Source organism: Macaca thibetana, chromosome 6 (assembly GCF_024542745.1).
Source record: "Macaca thibetana thibetana isolate TM-01 chromosome 6, ASM2454274v1, whole genome shotgun sequence".
NCBI classification, from domain to species: domain Eukaryota; kingdom Metazoa; phylum Chordata; class Mammalia; order Primates; family Cercopithecidae; genus Macaca; species Macaca thibetana.
In genome coordinates this window covers 38,797,417-38,821,195 of record NC_065583.1, presented here as the reverse complement: position 1 = coordinate 38,821,195, position 23,779 = coordinate 38,797,417, and the positions used below count along the sequence as shown (strand labels likewise).

General features: G+C 41.9%; 1 protein-coding gene across 8 annotated transcripts in view; it reads left to right on the top strand.

The window, feature by feature from the left end:
- The window catches only part of ARHGAP26 (Rho GTPase activating protein 26), a 466,949-nt gene that overhangs the window by 116,159 nt on the left and 327,011 nt on the right, over positions 1-23,779 (top strand). For all 8 annotated transcript variants that reach the window (XM_050794915.1, XM_050794913.1, XM_050794910.1 and 5 more), the window contains exons 6-9: positions 8,493-8,603; positions 16,155-16,259; positions 17,765-17,894; positions 22,171-22,271. In XM_050794915.1, coding sequence (XP_050650872.1) covers positions 8,493-8,603; positions 16,155-16,259; positions 17,765-17,894; positions 22,171-22,271 — 447 coding nt within the window. The remainder of the gene's footprint in view (positions 1-8,492; positions 8,604-16,154; positions 16,260-17,764; positions 17,895-22,170; positions 22,272-23,779) is intronic.

The following is a 23,779-nucleotide window of genomic DNA, read 5'->3' as shown; positions in this document are numbered from 1 at the left end:
CTGCCCTGATCGCTAGATGTCTTCATTTCATACTGACAGTTCTTTTCCTGTTTCTCTCACCCTTGGCCTTAATTCTGCATTCTGTTACTTTACCTTTTGACTTCCTGCCTTTTATCAGTGATTTGAAATGTTAGCATCTCAAACACTTTGGTTATCCTTCCTTAATATTAATTTTTTCATTATTTCAACCAGCACTTGACATTAGTGTACTTTCTTTTCTTTTTTTTAAAAAAACAGTGCTTTATTATCTTGTATATGTTTTCTGCTTTGGTAATGTTGTTTCAAGAAAATACATTCTTAAATTTGCGCTTGATTTTTCTGGATTTGCGTGGTATCTTTTAAAAAGTAGTTCACTTGGAAAGAAAAATGATGGAGCCCTCACAGCCATGGCGCTGTGACCATTTTTATTTAGTTCATGAAGATTGGCATGTTAAGGGAGTTTATGCTTCTTGGAGACAGGGAGTTTCCTAGTAGAACCTCAAATTTGGCTTTAAAAATGTCATTTAACTCAACAGTTTGCTTGACCTCTCTCATGATATTTTTGCCAAAAGAGGCTACTGTGGCTTCCAGGCCAGCCCTTGTTTTTAAATTTTAATTCTTTTTGAGCAGACACCATGCCAGTACTTCTGCTAGGTAAAGGTTATATGAGGACAGTAGAGTCAGAGGTTGAAAGGTTGGAGTAACTCAGGAGATGGTGGAGTTCAGTCCCCTCCCAACCACAATTGGTTACATATCTTGGGATGGGAATGTGGTGTTCTCAGAACTCTTTGCTTTGAAATGAGTATTTAATCCAGTTTTTAGAGTAGTGATGAGTTCCGTTACTTAACAACAGTGACAACTGTAGCAGCCACAAATGTTTATAATGGACTTTGTAGATCAGTTCTTGGCCAGCCAATAAATAGCATTGACTATTGGGTGTGTGCTTTACAAAGTAGAAAATGCTAATTTATCCTTGAAGATCTTGTACCTGAGTAGGGAAAAAGAAGCAAAAGCAGAGGAAGTGCTTCTTGAAGTGGCATAGCTACTCAGGCAAATCTTGTCAAATGGGATTGAAAAACCAAAAAAAAAAAAAAAAAAAAAAAAAAAAAAAAAAATCTTGTTTTCATGGGATATAAAGGCTATCCCAACTTGACATGAGGATATGGGCCCTATCCCAAAGACGCAGATAGTCCATGGTAAATATGGGATTCCATTTAGAATCTGTCTTGATACCCTCACTGTTTAGTTATTCTTCTGGCATCACTTGGCATTTAGGATTTGGAAACTAATTTATATTTAAAGAAAGGCTTTTTGGCTGTGCTTCACAATGACCAGGTTTGACCAGCTCTTCAGTTTCCAAGTAGGCATAAATTATGGATTTGATGGCTATGCATCATTAGTGCAGATATTCAGAGTATTCAGAGTTGAGCAGGTGTGTGATTATTCTAGCACCTACTGAATCTGGGAGGCCCACAGCACACTTACCCTGTGGGCATGGCACTCTCTAGAACAAAGGTACTTCTCTACCAGATCCATTCTCTCCGTGGTCAGACATTGCAGACTTGGTCTGGAATGAGTCCAGCGTTTTCTTTTAGGGCCGTAAATGCCTTCTGAATTACCACAGTGTAGGGACCAGAACACTGGGCTGGCAAAGAGTATACCTTGCCTCAAAACCTTCTCTGCCATATATTTACTCTGTGACCTGGGGCAAATTACTTAGACTCTCTAAGCTTTATTTCCTTTATTCATTAAATACTCATGTCCTACTTATGTTATGCATGAGAAGGCAAATATAACTGCTGCTCAAATATAAATTATTTTATATTTAATATAAAATGTGTAAATATCCTTATGATTGGCCTGTTTGCTCCATTTTCTGTTCTCAAATTGGATGCCACTATTCCGACTTTGACAGTTCTATATTTCAGTGGATGTTTTCCATTATGCTCTTTTATTATAGTCCTTTATGTTCTTGCCTTTGACCTAGTCATACTTTCTAAGTACTTTGAGTGTGAGGATTAGGTTGCGGATCTTGCAGGTTCTGATCTGTTCAGGTAAGTTCTCAGGCATTGCTTTTTAGTCGTACCTGAACTAAATTAAACTGTATAAAAATCTAAGAGTAAAGAGGTAAAGAGATCGAGACCATTCTGGCCAACATGGTGAAACCCCGTCTGTACTAAAAATACAAAAATTAGCTGGGCATGGTGGCAGGTCCTGTAGTCCCAGCTACTCAGGAGGCTGAGGCAGGAGAATTACTTGAACCCAGGAGGCGGAGGTTGCAGTGAGCCGAGATTGCGCCACTTCACTCCAGCCTGGTGACAGAGTGAGTCTCTGTCTCAAAAAAACCAAAAGCCAAAAATCAAAAACAAACAAAAAGAACAGTGATGATATTACTACTGCCACTAACCACATTAGTAGCAACTACAATATAGGGAAACATTTGTTGAATGCATATTTATGGCCCAGGTATGGTGTTAAGCACTTTACATGGAATCTTCTGGAATCCTCACCCTAAGAGGTATAGATGTGGTTATTACTCGGTTTTGCACATGAGGAAACTGAGACTCAGGATAAATAGCTTAGTGGTAGCGAGTCAACCCCAGCACTGGCTGTGTGGCCCTTTCCCTTCACCCAGTTTGCTTTTCTATGTCTCTATCTGGGGAGGGATGCTGACCATTGTTATTTAGTGCCAGTGTCATAACATAGAATTGGAGAGAGGGAAGGACCTTAGTGATCATCCATTTCAACTTTCTGGAATTACACTTGGTGAAGGAACTGGGTTTCTTGCAGAGGTCAGGTGTTTTGCTCAAGGTGTTCAGCTATGTAGTGATCATTTTCTTCACATTTATTAAAAATTCAGCTTTTAGGAACATTGTTGAGCACCTGGTACACCTTTGATGAAACCTTCCACTTTGATTATACAGAGTTGTTCCCTGATTGCAAGCACGGAATGCTTTTAAATTCCAGCCCATCCCTAGATCCCTGGAAGTAGAAACTACAGGCAGTGATGTGGAATGGCACTGCCATCTAGTGGATGATTTAAACAAATGTGTAGTTTTGAATGGTAAAAAAGTTTGCTTCAAAAACAGTAGTCATTCATTCAACAAATACTCATTGGACGCTTCTGCAGCAGTCTGTCCAGGCACTGGGTGTTTTGTAGAAGGTGAAATGAAGGATCTTCTTTCATGGAAATTACTATATAGGAGGAAGTCTCTTTTACAAGAAGCGCAGAATGGTTGATGGGTTTAGACAAGCCAGTAGATTTATAGCTTCTCGAGTGGCAGTCAGGAAAACTGTCTTGAGTGGTCTACAGGGTGGATTGGAATCCTGGCTTATAATTCCATTACAGGGGGCTCAAGGATGTGATGGATTCCGTGGCCCACACCACGCAGGGGCATTGGCAAGAGAAACATAACATTCCACTTGAGATTTCTTCTTCCTTTTCCATTGGGAATGCATTGAGTTATGCATTTGTTCTTAGTTCTGGGTCACTGCCAGGACATGCCTTTGGTGCTGACTGATGGCCACGTGGGGATCAAGTCATTCATTCTCCATGCATCTGTTGAACATTTATTATGGGCCATACACCATTCTGAGCACTGGAGGGGAAAATGAAAAAATTAGATAAGGTCTTTGTTCTCTTGGACTTTATATTCTAGTCGTCTATATACAAGACAAGAAAGGAATAGGCCAGGCACAGTGGCTCATGCCTGTAATCCCAGCACTTTGGGAGGCCAAGGCGGGCAGATCACTTGAGGTCAGGAGTTCAAGACCAGCCTAGCCAACAAGGCGAAACCCTGTTTCTACTGAAAATACAAAAAAATTAGGTGTATGTGGTGGCGCGTGCCTGTAATCCCAGCTACTTGGGAAGCTGAGGCAGGATAATCACTTGAACCCAGGAGGTGGAGTTTGCAGTGAGCTGAGATCATGCCACTCCACTCCAGCCTGGGCAACAGAGTAAGACTCTGTCTCCAGAAAGGAATAGATAAGAGTTTAAATTGGGAGATGAGATAGAGATTTCCTGGTACCCTATTTAAAATAATATAGTCAGTGAAAGCTTCTCCTAAAGAGGTAATATTTAAACCGAGCCCAGAAGGCATGAGCTAATGAAAGGCCACGACAATCTTCTTCAGGCTGTAAGTATGTTGCAAAATCACAATTATTGGGTCGTGAAATAGGGTAGGCTAAAATAGAATAAAAAATATGAGGCCGGGCATGGTGGTTCATGCCTATAATCCCAGCACTTTGGGCGGCCGAGGCGGGTGGATCACCTGAGGTTGGGAATTTGGGACCAGCCTGACCAAGGTGGAGAAATCCCATCTCTACTAAAAATACAAAATTGGTGGTGCATGACTATAATCCCAGCTACTCGGGAAGGCTGAGGCAGGAGAATATCTTGAACCTGGGAGGCGGAGGTTGCAGTGAGCTGTATTCATGCCATTGTACTCCAGCCTGGGCAACAAGAGCGAAACTCCGTCTTAAAAAAAAAAAATATGTAAGTGCATTGCACTTAACCGTTATAAATGTGTGTTTATTGAGTCATAATATAAAAAGTATTTCTTACTGTATGTTGAAGTTAAAATGTGTATTTATCTAGGAGAAGAGGTTTTTGGGCAGAAGGAACACCAGGTGCAAAGGTTGTGGGAAAGAAAGAGGTTTGGAGTGTTAGAGGACAGGAAAGAGACCAGAGTGGCTGGAGCATGGTGACAGTGGGTTAGGTTGGGAGGAGGTGAGGCTGGAGGGTTGGGCAGATTACACAGTGTCTTGCAGACCATGGTAGAGGCCATGGGAAGCCCTCAAAGGGGCCATAAGACCATCTGGTTTAGATTTTAAGGAAAATATTCTGGCTCCTGGGTACAGAGTGAATTGGGACGGGGAGAGAATGAAGACAGAGAGACCAGTTAGGAGAGAAGTGTAGTAGCTCAGAGATGATGTGGCTATTTGAGGGTAGAGCAGGAAGTGAGACCCTTGTGTTCTGAAGTGCCTGGTGACAGCAACCACCGACACGCACAGTACATTTTCTAGTTTTCAAATGGTTTACATCATTTGGTCCATTTTCTCTTGGAAACACTACTCTGAAGCAAGGGCTGATATCTCCATCTTCTAAAGGAGGTCAGTGGCTTGAGCAGGTCTCACCAGCTAGGACATTGTAGAATTGGAGCTTGCACTTGAGCAGCTCTCTGATGTGGGAGTCAATTCTGTGTTCCTCATAGGAATTTCCTTCTGGATCCTTCATCCCTGCCTTTGCAGATTTTCATAATGATTTCTCCTGTTTCCCGCCTCCACTCGCAGTGTCAGTTGGCAAGCCCAGGCAGAGAGAAGCTTTGAGGTGTGTGGAGTGGTCAGGAGTAGATGCATCTCTCCGTGTGAGCGTGTTGGATTTGTGCTACAAGGAGATCAAAGGCTACAGGAACACATGGGGCTTAGCAGCAGGAGCCTGGTTGGAAGGCGTATCAGCCCAGTTGTCTCAGCAGCCACACGATGCAGGGGGTGGTGGTGGTGAGTAGGGTGCAGGACCTTCTGAAACTTGTCTCCAAATACAGATTTATCAGTGCTCAGGTATCTCTTTTCCCTGCTTGGGAGCCTTAGAAAATGCCCCCAGTCTTAGCCTTTCAGATTAGTTTGATCCAGCAGTTACTCAGCAGACTGGCTTTTGAGTATGAGAATGTCCATTGCTGTGGGAGGAAGTTGCTAGTGTGAGAGACCTGAATATATTCTTTCAGGGTGTTTTATAACATCTTGTGTTTTACCAGAGCTTGTGGTTTTCTCTTAATTTACTTACTCGGCTAATGTCTCTTTTCTTTACTACGCTCTAAGTTCCAGGAAGGAAATTTCTTTAGCTCATGATGGTGGAACGGATAGATGATTTGCTAAACTCTTAAGATGTCCAAGTTGCATATTGTATTTGGTATAATGGAAGTAAGGGTCTGTTCCGAGTTTCTTCTGTAGGAATGTTGACAAAGGAACACTCAAAGAAATATGCCTTTGGGAGCTGTGTCTTAGTAAAGGGCATTGTAGAATGGTTTCTGACTGTCATTTCTAAGGAAAACAGTGTTTTGTTTCTTACTAGCAGGATATTCATTTATATTAAAAATATATATTCACTTTAGTGTTTTGCCACTGAAATATGCTTTCAGTTTGATTACCTGCTTTGAAGGATTGAGTTGACACAGACACATTAAGGAAAGGTTTAGAGCTTTATAGTGAGAGTTGAGGTACTTCCCAGCATAGCATCTTGCAACTCCATGCTTGGAGTTTCTCCCTGGGTGCCAGATCCCAGATCAGTGGTTTAATTGTACCCGCTCGTTGGCCTGTCCTGGACACATGCCTGCACAGAGGGAGAAGTGAAATTGAGAGGGAGTGTTGAAATGTCTCTGCTTGTAGTAAACTGTTGTTCTTATCACAAAGAAAGTATTTGGGACTTCCGTGAACATGGCCTTTTCTGAGATTCCCTGCCCTCTGACAGTTTGTTTTGTGCATTAGAAAGGCCTGGATGAGGATGACTCTGCAGGAATTTCTTTTTCACTGTAAGAATCTGTCTCCCATGGAACCCCAGTTGCCCCAGGGTATGGCGAGACAGTGGAGACTGGTGGTTTCAGGATGATCCAAGGGCCTTAGGGGCAGATCCACCAGGACAGAAATCCCAGGTCTGCCTTATACTAGCTGTGTTACCTTAGTCGAATTCCTTAATGTCAGTGGATTATATTTTCTTCCTGTATGTTAGACATACAGATAATATGTCTTTTCTAGGCATGTAGTGAAGATTAAATAATTAAAATTAATGAGAATTAAATAAGGTAATGTAGGTACAGCTATGGCCATGGTTCCTGGCACAAAGTTAGTGCTCAGGTAACCATTATCATTATTCTTATTTCTCTTTTGTTTGTTAGATTTGATTACTTTTAACATGTGACATACTATTTGGGCTAATATGATGTCCGTTTGGCTCACTCGCTTACCTTTTTGGTTGATAGGTAATCATACATACTTATGGGGCATGTATGCTATTTTGATACATTCCTATAAGGTGTAATGATCAAATGAAGGTATTTAGGGTATCTATCACCTCGAACATTTATCATTTCTTTGTGTTGGGAACATTTCATATCTTCTAGCTTTTATGAAATATACACCGTACATCAGTTAACCATAGTCATCCTACTGTGTTATGAAATACTAGAACTTATTCCTTCTATCTAACTGTATTTTTGTACCCATTAAGCAACCTCTCTTCATCCTTCCTACCCCCTCCTTTTTTTTTTTTTTTTTTTGAGACAGTGTCTCGCTCTGTTGCCAGGCTGGAGTGCAGTGGCACGATCTTGGCTCACTGCAACCTCCGCCTCCTGGGTTCAAGTGATTTTCCTGCCTCAGCCTCCCAAGTAGCTGGGATTACAGGTGCGTGCTACCATACCCAGCTAATTTTTTTATTTTTAGTAGAGATGGGGTTTCACCATGTTGGCCAGGCTGGTCTTGAACTCCTGACCTCGTGATCCACCTGCCTCGGCCTCCCAAAGTGCTGGGATTACAGGCATGAACCACCACTCCCAACTCCCACCCCTTTCTTAACCTCTGATAACTATCATTCTACTTTTTACTTCCTTGAGATCCCCTTTTTTAGCACCTACATATGAATGAGAACATGGGATATCAGTTTTTCTGTGCCTTCACTTGACATGAGCTCCAGTTCCATCCATGTTGCTGCAGAATTCCATTCTTTTTCATGGCTGAATAGCAGTCCGTGTGTGTGTATTTATCCATTCATCCGTTGAACACTTAGGTTCACTTCCTATCTTGGCTGTTGTGACTAGTGCTGCAATAAACATGGGGGTACAGGTATCCCTTTGATAGAGTGATTTCCTTTTCTTTGGATAAATACCAAGTAGTGGGATTACTGGATTATATGGTAGTACTATTTTTTGCTTTTTGAGAAATCTCCATACTGTTTTCCATAATAGTTGTACTAATTTACATTCCCACCATCACTTCCCTTTTCTCCCCATCCTTACCAGCATTCGCTACTTTTAATCTTGATCATAGCCATTGTAACTGGGTTCAGATGATATCTCATTTTGGTTTTGACTTTCATTTCCCTGATGATTAGTGATGTTGAGCATTTTTTAATGTACCCTTTGGCCATTTGTATGTCTTCTTTTGAGAAATGTCTGTTCAGATCTTCTGCCCACTTTTTAATGGTATTATTTGTGGTTTTTTTTTTTTTTCTGTTGAGTTGTTTGAGTTCCCTGTATACATTTACCTTTTTAAACCAATAATCTCATTAGAAAGCTTTTTGTTTTGTTTTAAAAAATTATATGTATTTAAGTTGTATAAATGATGTTTCAGTATACTTTTGCATAGTGAAATGGTTACTATAGTTATTCTTCTTCTTCTGTGTAATGCTATTGGATTTGTTTTTGAAAATTATCTCCAGAGATTTTTTTTTTCCTGATCTGCTTTCAGAATGCTATCCTTGGGTAGTGACTTGATTTTTCTCTTAAATTCCATCTTGTTTGTAGGCAGACAGCCAAGTGGACCTGGTCCGGCAGCATTTCTATGAAGTATCCCTGGAATATGTCTTCAAGGTGCAGGAAGTCCAAGAGAGAAAGATGTTTGAGTTTGTGGAGCCCGTAAGTAGATATTCAGGGTTTAATGATGTACCCAAACATTCATTTCTCACTCTTAACTAGTAGTGGATTACAAAATGCTCTAGGTTGTTGATGAAGAGGTTGAGCATCCCTGATGCTGTGCCTTCTGTAAGTATCAGTGCTTTGTCAGCCTGGCTGCCCTGGATTCTTCCCAGCAGCCATTCCTGTACAACACACAGCAATGGAGACAGAGCGTCCAGCAGTCATTCTTTCCTCTAGCTACCCAGTGATGTGCCATATGATTTTCAGGTGGACAGAGTGGAAATGGGAGTCCAGAGGGGAGGAGTTCTTTATCTTGCCATGAAATAGTGATTATACCTTAACTTCCCTCCTCTTTCCCACCCGTCTTCTCTGCCTCAAATAATTCAGATGTAGTAGTCACCCAAAGACATAGTACGTTTCTCTTTTTACTCCGTGGTTCAAAGCCCCTTCTCACCCCATTCAGGTATTAAAATATGCTATATAAAGTTTCTCATATGGATTTCTCACATGGATTTGTTATAAACAGAGCAACATAGAGACTCTGCTGAGTAGACCTTGATGGAATTTGGACTTTTACAGTGTCCCAGTGAACATGAATATTGCATTGTGGGAAAAGCCTGACTTTAGGCCACACCAGCATGGTTGTGGTTTCGTTTGGACGTGGTGCCACTCCACTCTACTGGGTGGGTCACTGGTGTGGAGAATCCACAGCAGGAAGACTTCACGGAAACACCAAAATAGTGTGTGGACCTCAATTTAAAACTCTTGCAGACTGTGGATTTTCCAGCCAAAATGCAGCCTCTGATTTAGACTCAAGCCTGGCATCTCTGTACAAATAAGATTCTCTACCTAGATTTAAGAAAAGATAATTTTCTTTTTTCTTTTGTTTTCTTTGAGACAGAGTCTCGCTCTGTCCCGCAGGCTGGAGTGCAGTGGCGCAGTCTCAGCTCACTGCAGCCTCTGCCTCCCGGGTTCAAGTGATTCTCCTGCCTCAGCCTCCTGAGTAGCTGGGAGTACAGGCACGCATCACCATGCCTGGCTAATTTTTGTATTTTTAGTAGAGACGGGGTTTCACCATGTTGGCCAGAATGGTCTCCATCTCCTGACCTCGTGATCCGCCTCTCTTGGCCTCCCAAAGTGCTGGGATTACAGGTGTGAGCCACTGCGCCTGACCAAGAAAGGATAATTTTCTTAAGCAAATAAGAATAAAACTATAAGAAACTGAAAGAAATGGCCACTCTTTCTAGTAAAGAGTGTTCTATACCCCATGTCTAATTTATAGACTTTTGGGATGTTTTTTAGGCATGTAGACTTGCTGGTGGTTTCATCAAGACTCCAGTTGGTGGCCAGGCACAGTGGCTCATGCCTGTAATCCTAGCACTTTTGGAGGCTGAGGCAGGAAGATCACTTGAGACCAAGAGTTTGAGATCAGCCTGGGCAACTGGGCAACATAGTGAGACTCCATCTTTTTTTTTTTTAAAAAAGATTCCAACTGGCTTTGGAACCTTATGTCTACATCATTTGCTATGCTAGAACTATAATTTCTGGATACCACTCCCAGCTACCTCATTTGGCAGATTCCTTAATGTCGTCAATTACTTCAGTCTCCATATATGAATATTAAAACCTTAGACCCAACTTCCTGTCCAGCAGTGGTTTCAGTCAAGGTCCCAGGTCAAAAATCCCCATCTTTCTGCAGGGTCTGTTAGGTATGAACAGCTGTTGTCAGATAAAGCTGCCTTAATGATTTTCCTGCTTAAAGCACAAGCCCTGGCCTTTCAAGCAGAGGTTTACTGAAGACTTGCTTCCTGTGGTCAGGGCAGGAATTCAAATGCTATCACACAGAATTTGCCTTTAGCATTATTTTATTTGCTTTTGCCAGAATTTCTGGAGAAAAAGAACAGTGCATTTCTAATAACCTTTATATATACTTCGATTAATATTATTCCAAATTTGCTTGCTTTTGATGAGTTTTTTTTTGTAATTGGCCCATCTAGCTTTTTTGAGGTGAGTGTTTTGTTATCCACTTCACTCTCTCAGTAGGTGTACCTAGTGAGTCAGGTATTTTATCTGTTGGCTTTTGCTGAATGGTATCCACAAAACCTCACACAACAATAGATGTTTACTTCTCACACATCTGTGAGGTTCAGCCAGCTTAGGCTGGGCTCAGCTGGATAGCTTTGCTCATCTAAATGGGTTTTCTTCCTCCTCCTCCTTCTCCTTCTTTTGTCTCTTCTCCCCCTCTTCCTTCCTTCTTTTTTGAGAAAAGAAATCTCTAAAGATTTACCATTCCATTTCCTGGCATTCTGTTGTAGTGTGTCCATGTCTTAGGGAGTTTTCACTTTAAGAAGTAGTAGCATCATGGTTAAGGATTCTAGAGCTAGACTCCCTGAATTTAAATCCCAGCCTAGCCATTTACTAGCTATGTGTTCTTGGGCAAGTTATTTCTCTGAGCCTTACTTTCCCCATCTGCAGAATGGGGATAGTAATATCACCCACTTGATAAAGATGTATGAGGATTGACTGAGTGTTTTTCCATGTGGGGTGCTTAGAACAGAACCTGATTAGAACCCAATAAAAAGTTAGCAATTTTTTTTATTTATGAGCAAATGAATGAAGTACTAATATTAACAGGGCCTACCTGTTTTAATATAAACAATCTTGGTAGATCTAAAAGTATGTATTTATTGAGTACCATAGAAAATGCCGAAAACCCAGATGCTGTGGCTGAGGCACTCACAGCCTCACTGGGGGAAGCAAGATGTGTATAGTAGAGAGCTAGCCAAGGTAGCAAGGAGTTCAGTGACAGCTTGGACAGGACGGATGCTATAGATGTGCCAGATGGATTTAAAAGTATAACCATTGCAGTGTGCAGATGTTTTTCAGTTCATACAGTGAGAAACCTGGAGAGCTAATGAAAATAAATTTTCAGTCTCTTGTTAGGACAAAGAGATAATAATAGGGATTTGCCCAAAGTTAAACTAAATGTTGAGAGGCTGGATATAGGATTCACATGTTTGGCCTTTACTTTTCTACAGAAGTTCCTGTCTCTGCACATCAGCTTCTAGGCAGGTCAGTGGCTTCAGGAGCTGGGGATTGGGAGAAGGTACTCCTACAGTGAAAAAGCTACTGATGAGATCAGTGATTCTCAGTGTTAGACATGCACATTCTCAGGCTTCACTCCAGACCTGAAATTTAAGGGAGGGGCCCAGTAGTCTGTAGTTTAGTAAACTTCCAGGTGATTCAGCTGCACATTTCAGTTTGAGCCACTGGCCTAGATTATACAAAGGAAGAACATGAAATAACCATTGATGATATTAACTGAAACCATGTCATGTACCATGCTAAGCGCTTTACCTACAGTATGGCAGTCGAACCTTATAACATCTCTAAGGGTAAAAACTGTTTTTATCCCAATTTTCAGATGAAGAAATAGAAACAAATAAGTTTCTTTACCTGTCCAACATCGTATCTAGTAAATAGCAGAGCTGGAAGGGTCTGATTCTTCATCTCTATGAAATAGCATTTGATTGCTTACAGGTGGAAAGGAAACCAGCAAGAAGTCTATTGAACTAAATTGCTGGGGTGGGTATTCATATTTGAGTTGGTTACAGTCAAGGGAATCTTCCAGTCATGTAAGAGACCTCTATGCAAATTGACTGTGTTCCTTTGTTTCTTGAAAGTAACTTCAAGTACCAGGATATTGTTGACCTTCAGAAAAAGAAACAATTGTAGTGTTCCCAAGGAAGAAAAAAATCAGACTTCTGGGATCTAAATCAGATCTTCTGGGATATATATATATATGTGTGTGTATATATATATGTGTCTGTGTGTGTGTATATATATGTATATGTATGTGTATATTTGCACTGGAAGCCTTAATTTTCTTGTCACAGTACTAAATGTTCCTGAGATTTGGATTGCAGATAATGACATATTGACTCTATGAAGGTGAAGCCACATTCTCTCTGTTCCCTGAGTTTTTATAATTGAAGGTTAGCTAGTGCAGCAGAGAACTCATTCTCCATGTTCATTAGGCACTGCATCCTCTGAGTTTTACATCCTGAATATTTCTTGGTGCTGTGTCTCTTCCTCTCCTTTCCCTCTGCTTCTGTCCCATTGCAGGTCTTCATTCTTTCCTTTGGACTTTGCATTCTGCCCTGGGCCTCCCCCTTCTCCAGTCTGGCCTGGACCAGAGTGCATCTTCTGACACATCAGTCTGATTCTTTCTCTCTCTTTTGCCAAGAATCTCCTGACAGCCCTCCTGTACTAAGCCCATTACATGGATGATCTGAATTAATCTTCACTGAAACTCTGTGCAGTAGTAAAAAATCACTGTTATCCTCCTTTTAAAGATGAGTTAAAGGGAGTTACATGGCTTAGCCCCCTCAGCTTTTCACCACTCTACTGGCTGCTCTTCCCTTTCTTGCCTGTGTGGATGATTCTTGGTAGCTGTATGAGTTTGCTAGGGCTGCTGTAACAAAGTACCACAAATTGGGTATCTTGGAACAACAGAAATCTGTTGCCTCACAGTTCTAAAGCCTAGAAGTCTGAAGTCAAGATTTTGGCCCCAAGATCCTTCTGAAACCTGCAGTGAAAGGGGACACTTCCTTTCCTCCTTCTAGCTTCTCGTGGCTTGTGACCATGTTTGGCATTCCTTGGCTTATAGATGCCTCCCTCCAATCCTTTGTCCTCACATGGCCATGCATGTCTCTGTGTCCACATTTTCACCTTTCTAAGGACACCAGATATGGCATCCTTGTAAAAGTACTAGGACCCACCCTGGTGTCCTCATTTAACTTGAATACCCATGTAAAGACCCCATTTCTAAGTAAAATCACCTTCAGAGGTATTAGGACTTCAACATATCTTTTTTGGGGGTATACAGTTCGACCCAGTAAAGTAGGTCTGTTCTGTGAATGGTGACAATCCAGAACGATGCAGCCAGCATTAACTTGGACAATTAGATTTTTGCTTCTTAAAATGAAAAAAATAAATTATGTTGTCAGCTAGGAAGTAGGAATAGGTTTTGCTTATGGTATTCTTTTAGGATAACAAGGATGGAGAAGGAGGCACAGGGAGGCGGGAAAGATCTTTCCTTTGTCAGGCTGCGATGTTGTGGTTGCTCCGTGGACAGCTGACCCCTCTTATTTGATAACCAGGTGGGACCGCAGCAGGTTCTTCCTCCTAGCGTTTGGGTAGAAGCATTTCTTTGAAGCAGACAGCTCCCCCACCTCTGGAGTCCCGTGGGCTTCATCCTGCCCCCTGAGGAGTGGACTTTGATTTCCCACTTTGTAATGGTTCAGAGGTTCATATAGTGTTGGGGGTAGGGGAGAGAAAAGGTGCTGTGAGGGGAGAAGCAAGGGGGAAGTGGGCCAAAAATAGCAACATGCTAAGGAGTCATTTCCCTTAGTAAAATGGACAATCAAGGCATGAGACCAAAGGAGGAAAAACAAAATAAATATTAGTTAACTTCCTGCCTTTGGGGAGCACTTGCGGGTATGCCCGGGTGGCATCTTGGTGAGCTATTTGAGAATATTTAATTACCCTGAGCAAGAGAGGCTCTGTTTACTGTAAGTGAACGATAAATCATAGTTAATAGGAGGAATGACCTTGGAATTAGCTGCTTATCTTCTGTGTTATTCTCAAGTTAGGGGTGGTATCATGCCTTGGAAAGGCAATGGGGCAGGGCATTTGCACACAGCAGGGAGAGCAGAGATAAGAAGAGGGACAACAGTTTTCATTGTGAATGCTGCCACTAGGTTTGGCAGAGGAGCCTCTTCTCCTCTATTATTGGAGCCATCTAGGAGGAAAGGTATGGGTCTTCCTCTCAACAAAATAATTTTGTATGGAGTAAGCCCAGAGCCTTCGGCCATCTTTGAAGAAAAGCATTCATTTTCAGTCTCTAGTGACTCGATGGGGCTTAACACTCATTCACTGATTTAGTTAGGGGTCTGTATATGGTGCCACCGGATAGTTTTATAGCCAGAGGACCCAGCAATGCCCACTCTTGCACCATCCATGAGAATCTAAGGGGATAGATGAGCCGGGGACAATGGCAATGGGAAGTTAAAGGTTATATTGTCATAATCTGGGTTTTATCTTCACAGTGCCCGGCTCTTCGATTAAACCGGGCTGGCCTGGCCTCTGAGTTTAGGTCCAGTGCTGTATACCTTTGTGCTTACTATTCCTACTGCAAACAAGATGAGAGAGTAGGGGTAGGGTGGGCGGGATGAGATTCCTTTACTGTCACTTATTAGGGCTGCCTCTCAGAAAAGGAGAGTTAGTTAGGTGAAAATAAGTGGGATGGGATTATGTTTAGTAAGTAAAGTAATTTTGTTTTACATAATAAGTAATGTTTAATAAGTAAAAAAATTCATTTAGGAACTGAAAATCTGAAGACCACAATGTAAAATACAGCAAATGTGTCTTGGAATAAGGTGGTATGGCAGGTCAGGGAGGTCAGAGTGGACCCCTCAGAAAATGTGGGTCAGCCTTCAGAAGCCAAAGTGAATGGAATAGTCCCCAAATGCCATGGAGCTGAGCTTGTGATAGAGGTGAGGCGCTGGTCCTTCCTAAATCTTGTTCGGGCTTTTATTATAATCCTTTCTTCAGGTTGAAGTTTGGAAGGGAGGGAAGATGTGTAGAACTTGAGAAGGGGCCAGGAAAGCATAACAACAGTGAGGTTTGGATGTAAGCTCCGAGAGGAAAGACCACAGGAACGTTGTTTATTTAGTTTGGAGAAATGAAGGCTGGCAGGGGCTCAGGGTGGGGACATTAATAGTTTTTAAGTATATGAAGGCATGTGGTGAGCATTGTGGTGAACAGATGTTTTCACCATTCACTAAAGACAAGACTAAACAATGAAATGGGCTTACCTTTTAGCCTGAGGGATTTAATTGAGAATTTAGGGAAACCACCGTAAGTGAAAATGTGGGAACATGGAAATATTTTACCAAAGGAATCCATAGTGTTTACTTTTGAGTAGTTTGGGGAAAGCACAGAAACGCACTTCAGTTGAAGTGTAATCTGGATGATTTTCTTTGATTTGACTTTGCCTGTTAGACTGCAGACTCAGGACACCCCACTTCCTTTTCTCCCTTCCTCTTCTGTGTAATAATCTGATACTACAAATGTACTAGAGGGAAACTGAGTCAGAACCCTGGTCTTTGGTTTCTGAGGAAATGATGTTCTCAGCAGGTGGTGAGGCCCACAGGGCAAGGGCATGGGTGTTGGTGCCAAGGAGACCTGGTTTCAAGTTCTGGCTGCCACTTCCTGTGTGTTTTGGGGCAAGTTTCTTAACCTCTCTGAACCTGCTTCCTCATTATTAAAATGGGGATAACAGTAGTGCTTAGGTCATAGGAGGTTGTGAGTACTCACTCAGGGCATGGAAGGGCATAGTGCCTGGCACACAATTGGTGCTCTTTAAGTGTCAGCCATTATTATTCTCTATTTTAGACTTTCAACCCACTGTTGGGAGCTCAGATACAGCTACATAATACCTCTTTTCAACCTGGTTATGTGACCTTTACCTTTCTTCCTTCATTACAGCTGCTGGCCTTCCTGCAAGGACTCTTCACTTTCTATCACCATGGTTACGAACTGGCCAAGGATTTCGGCGACTTCAAGACACAGTTAACCATTAGCATACAGAATGTGAGTGGGCATAGGGACAGGCTTCCTTTCTCTGGTTAAGGAAAAACAAAATATGGGCCTGATTGCCATAGAAACCATCCAGGTGGCTTGGAATGTAGATGAGGAGGGTGGGTCTTGCTTGGGTTCAGAGGGAAGCTAGGAGCAGGCGTTTCTAGAGTACTTGGTGGTTCTGAGTTAGACCATCATCCTCTTCTCCATTATTTCAAAGCCCTATTTATGTTCTCGGAAGTGCTGCTGCTGATTATGTTTCAAATCTGTAGCATCTGTAGCATCAGAGTCAGGATTTCCTTTGGCAGTGGAAATCCCAGCCCAGCCCAGCCTCCATTCTATGCATCTAGCTGCCTGGCTACATGAGACCATGTGGAGTGTGTGTTCTGGGGATGGGGGTTGGGGACACATGCTGGCCTCCGGCTCAAAGGATGTGCTCTTGTCCAACTCTTGGGAAGGCTGGCAGGAAATCCAAGTCTGTGCTTCACTCCCAGCGTGGTCAGCATTCACAAGTTTTAAACACAGGATCTTTTGGTGCACAGAATCCTGCGTAGGGCTTTTTGGTTAGCAGTTACTGGGGCTTGAGCCCCCTTCTTCACTGTGGAATTGGACCATGTTATTCTTTGTATTTTCTCTGTCTCTAGGTGATCTTGTGTCCATGTGGGGTGTACTGCACGGCTTTTAGAAGCCTGGAGCTTACATAGTTGTCAGTGTTGTCTCAGAGAACAGGAAGTTGCAGAATCTTGGAAAAGGTTTCACAAAGCGTGGCTTCCCCTGAGGCCGGGTTTCTCAGAATGCAGGCTCTGAAATCAAGACTGACATGCAACGGGCTTACTGGAGGTGGGGGCAGTGCTGGTAAAAACACCTGTGACAGAGTGAGGGCACCTGGACTCGCAGAGGGGGAAATAGAGCTGTGATGCAGATGCAGCAGAGGTCTCAGTGCAAGGGAGGCTCTGGAGCTGGGATGATCCTTCACAGTCGCCCTGAATCAAGCAAGGGGGCCAGGCTTTCCACCCCTTCTGCCTTTCCGCTAGCCTTGACTAGTCATTGGGTGCAGGCCGACCTTGAGTGAAGGAACTCCCCTTTTAAAAAGGAGGGACTCATCTGTGAGCCATCAGCAGGCAACATTCCTGGCAGCTGGAGAAATGAACGCCTAGGTCCTTCAGTCATACAGACCCCTAGAGCATCTGAATCAGAATCACCTGGGAGGCTTATGGTAAAACACACTTTTTGGCGTCCAGAGGTGCTACATGGATCTGTAGGAGGGAGGGCTGGGCATTTGCATTTTTCTATAAGATCCTTGGGTGATTTTGATGGTCACTAGAGTTTGAGAGTCATTCTGGTTTAGGACTTGAAGGCCAAAGCATACTTCTTCTAAGGGAGTATTTGGCCAGTTCCTGGAAGGTGGAGTGTCCTTTATCTCATTTTAGATCTAAGGACTCTATTAGGTTGATACTCTGGATTGTTAAAACAGATACTTCGTTTCTTTGATTTGAATAAAATTATTTTCATCCTAGACAAGAAATCGCTTTGAAGGCACTAGATCAGAAGTGGAATCACTGATGAAAAAGATGAAGGAGAATCCCCTTGAGCACAAGACCATCAGTCCCTACACCATGGAGGGATACCTCTACGTGCAGGAGAAACGTGAGTGCTTTGACTAGCAACAGTGTGCGATGTACTCAGGCCTCTTACCTAGAAGGTGGCGGGTGTATCCAGCAGTGCCTGCCTTTCTGCAAATACATGCTTGGATAAACAAGAACAATTTTATAGTTCGTCTTTCCAAAAGGAAAGATGATGTCCACAGAATCTTTGTTTTTCTTTATGAATGGGAATTCCTTTTTTTTTTTTTTTTTTTTTTTGAGACGGAGTCTTGCTCTGTCCCCCAGGCTGGAGCATAGTGGCTGGATCTCAGCTCAATGCAAGCTCCGCCTCCCGGGTTTACGCCATTCTCCTGCCTCAGCCTCCCGAGTAGCTGGGACTATAGGTGCCCGCTGCCACGCCCGGCTAATTTTTGTTTTGGTGTTTTTAGTAGAAACAGGGTTTCACTGTGGTGTCGATCTCCTGACTTTGTGATCCGCCCGCCTCGGCCTCCCAAAGTGCTGGGATTACAGGCGTGAGCCACCACGCCAGGCCTGAATGGGAATTCCTTTGGGAACCTGCAATTCCTTAAGGCTCTGTGGTTGCTCTTCTCTCTCTAGTGTTACTCTTCTCTTGAGGTTCCTATACCCCTAGTCCAGCTTTATATACCATACCCTGAGCACAGTGGCCTTGGAAAGGTCTTGCATACTAGGCCCCTGTTGTCTATCAGCAATGTATCCTTTGGTAGACTTAATACTTGGTGATTCTGTTTTCATTTGACATTGTTTCAGCAAGGCCCACACAATCATGACTTAGGCCCTTTCCCTCTTCTCCTCAACTCATTTCATTCCAACACCTGAATTTTATGAAAAGTAGAAACAAAGGCTCACTTCAAGAGCCGGGAAGAAGGCTGAATGTGGTGGCTCACATCTGTAATCCTGGCACTTTTGGAGGCTGAGGTCGGTGGATTGCTTGATCTCAACAGTTCAAGACTAGCCTGGGCAACATGGTGAAACCCTGTCTCTACAAAAATACAAAAATTAGCCGGGTGTGGTGGTGTGCACCTGTGGTCCCAGCTACTTGGGAGGCTGAGGTGGGAGGATTGCTTACAGGGGTGAACCTGTTGAGGTTTATAAGAGCTCGGGAGGTAGAGGCTGCAGTGAGCTGAGATCGCCACCACTGTACTCCAGCCTGGGTGACAGAGCAAGACCCTGTCTCTGAAAAGAAAAAAAAAAAGAGCCAAGAATACTCATTGCTCTGCCAATAATGTCTAGGAAAAGAATGCCAAGTGCTGCTAACATCGACATTTTAGCGATGACTCACAAGTTCATGCCTTACGGCTGGGGAAAGGCTCTGTGATGGGGCCGTGCCGTTTAGGGTAGCACATTCAGACTGAATTCATGTATGCAATGCTAGGAATGAAAGACAGTGAATGTTTTTTCTTTAATGGGTAATTCTTCTCCTAGTCCTCTACCCTGCTTTCTTGGTAGAGAACATTGATCTTTCCAGATTTTTGCAGGTTTTGTGTTCTTTCATGTCCTCCTCTTGATGTAGAGTTAGGCAGATGTCTTCGTTCCTAATAGCTTCCTGATGGAATAGAATAGAAATACTTGGTTTCACTAATTATTCTATTTAGTAATTACTCAAAAATTTGTTTGGACTTAAGTTTCCTGGGAACAGTGGGGCAGTAGTGGTGTTGGAGGTATTGGCTGTGATGAGGATTACATTCCTTATTCTTACAGGGATCAACGTGTTGAGGTTTATAAGAAATGTAACTAATTTAATTGTGTGTTTCATATATACCTGAATACAAAGTGATTCTCTCTTTGCCCAGTAAGAAGGTCCCTGCAAAAGGTTGTAGGTCTACTTGAAAATATAAAATTTTAGGGGTCTAAAAATATAGTTCAAAGTCTACCATAATACTTAATTTGTTAATATATCATTCACTTACATATATAAAATCAATGTTGCTTTTTTGCACTCTCATATTACACGACACACTTTTATTCAGACACTTCACATGTTCTTTCAACATTAGTGTGTTGATTATCATGAGAACACTTTTTTGTTCCCTAACACAGTCCAGAGCACATGATGGGGATATAGCACTTTTTTTTTAATTTTAAATTTTTTATAACTTGTTATTTTGAAATAATTTCAGACATACAGAAAAGTTGCAAGAATGGTATAAGGAACAACCATAAACCCTTTGCCCAGTGTACCAGTTTTTAACATTTAGCCACAATTATATCATTCCTTCCCTCTCTGTGTGGGTGTGTGAGTATGTGCATCATAGACTCGCACACATACACATCCACACTTTTTTCTGAGTCATTTGAGAATATGGTTCCATATAGCATGCTTCTTCAGTAGTGAGTATTTTCTAAGAATAAAAGTTATTCTTTTTATGTAAACACGTCTGTTAGGTTGGTGCAAGAGTAATTATGGTTTTTGCCATTAAAAGTATGGCTAAAATCACAATGACTCTTGCACCAACCTGATAACAAATTTAACATTGGTACAATATTTAATCTGAACTACCGCCCATGTTCCAATTTTGCCAGTTGTACCAATAATGGCCTTCTAAAGCATTTTGTTGTTCTCCAGTACCGCGTTTAGTTGTCATGACTTTAGTCTCCTTTAATCTGGAACAGTTCTCCAGCTTTTCTTTGTCTTTCATGACATTGACATTTTTGAACAACACAGTCCAGTTCCTTTTTAGTTTTCTTCAGCATGGGTTTATCTGGTGTTTCTTCATGATTAGATCTGGAATGTGCATCCCTGGTCAGATAATCCTACATAAGAGTTCTTCTCCGGGGCCACATCTGGACACATGTGGTGTTGATCTGCCCCTCAGTGGTGATGTAAATTTTGATCACCCAGTCAAGGTATTGTCTGATTTCTCCACTATACAGTCACTATTTTCCCCTTGTAACTAATTAGCAATCTGAAGGTAACACCTTAAGATCATGTAAATATCCTTCTCCTTATCACGCTTTACCTCCATAGATTTAGCATCCATTGACAATCCTTGCCTGAGCTGATCTTTACTATGATGGTTGCAAAATGGTGACTTCTCAGTTCCACCAACCCCCCCACATTTAATAGTTGCCATTCAGTGTACTTATGTAAGGAAGAGTCCTGCTCTTCTTTCTTCCTCCCTCCTTCCTTCCCTCCCTCCCTCTCTCCCTTCCTACTATCTATCTATCCATCATCTGTCCATCCATTTTCCATCTTTCCATTGTCAGTGTGGATTTATGGGTTCCTATTTTGTTCAGGAGGCTATAATTTATCACTATCCTTATTTATCTTGATGCTCAAGTTGTCCAAGATACAGTGCTTTGGGAATCTTTGTGTTGCTCCATTGCTGGAATTTTTTCCCTAGTCCATAAGAATACACTAAGATGGTTTGTATTGTCATTTGTCCTTGATGCCCCAGTGGAAACATTTACTGTATTGTTTTTTAGTTTACTAAATGACATGTAACACTTGCAGTTGGCAGTCATGCCACACCATTAATAATTATTAAATGTCTGCCAGTTCTGCTGTGTGATCTCCATAAGCATCTAAAACTAGTATTGGTTGAAGTCCTTTGCAGGCTGACTAATACCTTCTTCCTGTAATAGTGCTTTGTCATTTCAAGTAATTGGCTGAGCACTGAGTAAAATCAGAGACTAGAACATGACTGCATGGCACCTCCCTCTTGAGGTGACATACTAATCTTGAGGGACATACTCCTTATAGGTTACATCTGGGCATTGATAGTCACTTCCACTCTGCATCTCTGGTGTCTCTGAGGTCTCCTTGTCGGCTTTTCAGATCTTCTTGAGTTCTGCTAAAGTAAGTCTGGGGTTTGGAAGTAGGTCAGAACCCCTGATGTCTGTGCACAGAGTCACAGAGCAGCTGTGTGGGAAGCATGATGTCATCGCAACAGATGGGAATGGTCACAAGCACTTGGAGGAGCCTTTCTGCGTTCTCTCCTCAATCTTCTTACTCCTGTCAGCGAAGAGAGTGGAAACTTCAGTTGGGGCTTGATGATGGGAACGTGGATTAATTTCCCCAGGGAACCTTTACTTCCCTTGTATTTTAAGACCCACTGGATGTAGCAGTAGTGGGAAACAGCCTTCTTTGGTCCCTGGGGGAAATCCCTGGGTTGGTTTCATTTGAGCTTGTGGGATCAGATTTCTGTCTATTCATTCTAGCTGATGTAGAGAATATATTACTCCTAAAATAGTTTAAGGGTAGATGAGCATTATGAATTATGGGTTGTGGTTTTTCCAGCTCATGATGTGTAGCATAGAGTGGAATGTATAGATGTTTTATGGGAAATATTACCTTGCAGGTCACTTTGGAACTTCTTGGGTGAAGCACTACTGTACATATCAACGGGATTCCAAACAAATCACCATGGTACCATTTGACCAAAAGTCAGGAGGAAAAGGGGTGAGTTCATTTTTAAAATTTGGTGCTTGATTTGCTTGGCTAACATATAATGATTATAATGCATGTATAAAGTGACACCTCCAGTGTTACATTTATGTTTCATTATAAATTTAAAATTAATAATTTAAAAAAATTTTATACAGTAGTTTTAGGAAGCCTAAGAGGCTGAAGAATTGCTAAAATAAGATGATTACTCTTAGCTCTAAGTTATATTAGGAACTGCAATAAGAAATATTTTTGTATTTCACATATATACAATGTCAAGCATGTCGAATATTTTTATATGCTAAAAATTATTGGATGACCTCATCCTGTGAAACTGATTCAATCCCACTCCCACTTGACACCTGGAGAGCTGCCGGTGGCAGTATAGATGTCCTGGTTACCTATTGCTGTGTAACAAGTCACCCCAAAACTTAGCAATATTTAAAACAACACCAATCATTTTAGTATTTCTCATCATTTCTGTGGGTCAGGTATTCAGGGGGCGTTTGGATAGGTGGTTCAGGCTTGAGGTTTCTCACAAGGTGCTAAGCAGATGGTAGCTAGAGCTAGAACAAGGAGGGTCTGAAGCAGCTCAAGCTGGCCAGATACAGAGCAGTTCTGTCTGAGAAATTAATCTTTGCTATTCAATGGAAGACAATAGATGTAAGGCCTGTGAATATAAACTGTCTCCTCCTAGGCCTTCTGTGTTTTGTTTGCTATTGTGATATTAGTGGGTGGTTAAGTTTTACCTTATGTAGCTACACTTCTGTTATTTCAACAAACAGGCAAGCTTGCTAATTTCTCCCATTAGTTTAGATAAAAAAGATTGACAGAGGCAGGGGAAACAGAAATCCTAACAGATTCCTAAGTGACAGTAAGAAGAAATCAGGGACAGCAACTTCTGTGTTTCTGGCTATAAAGTAGTGCTATGAGATGAAATTGTCACATTCAGTTGAGCAATGGAATACTACTCAGCAATAAAAAGAAATAAGCCCTTGATATGCACAACAACATGGATGAATAGCAGAGCAATTATGTTAAGTGAAAGAAGCCAGACAAAAAGAGCACATACTGTGTGTAGTTCCATTTATATAAAATTATAGACTATGCAAACTAATGTGTAGTGACAGAAAGCAGATTCAGCAATTGCTTGGGGATGTACTGGGAGGAGGGATGGATTGCCAAGGGATACAAGGAAACTTTTGGGCATGATGGAATTATTTGCTGGCTTGGTCATGGTGATGGTTTCATGGATGTATATGACATCAACATCTATAAATTGTACAGTTCAACATGTACAGCTTATACATTAATTATATGTCAGTAAAGTTGTTAAAATGTATTTATTGAGCAGCTACTGTTTCTAGGATCCAGTTGGGCTCAGGAGACAAGAATAAGCAAAATTTGACCCAGTCTCTGTTCTCAGGGTCCTGTGGTCTAATGGAGAGAGAGACATTATTGTATTCATCACCTATATCAATGCACAGTTTCAGCTATGGTCAGTGCTGTGATGGAGGGAAAGG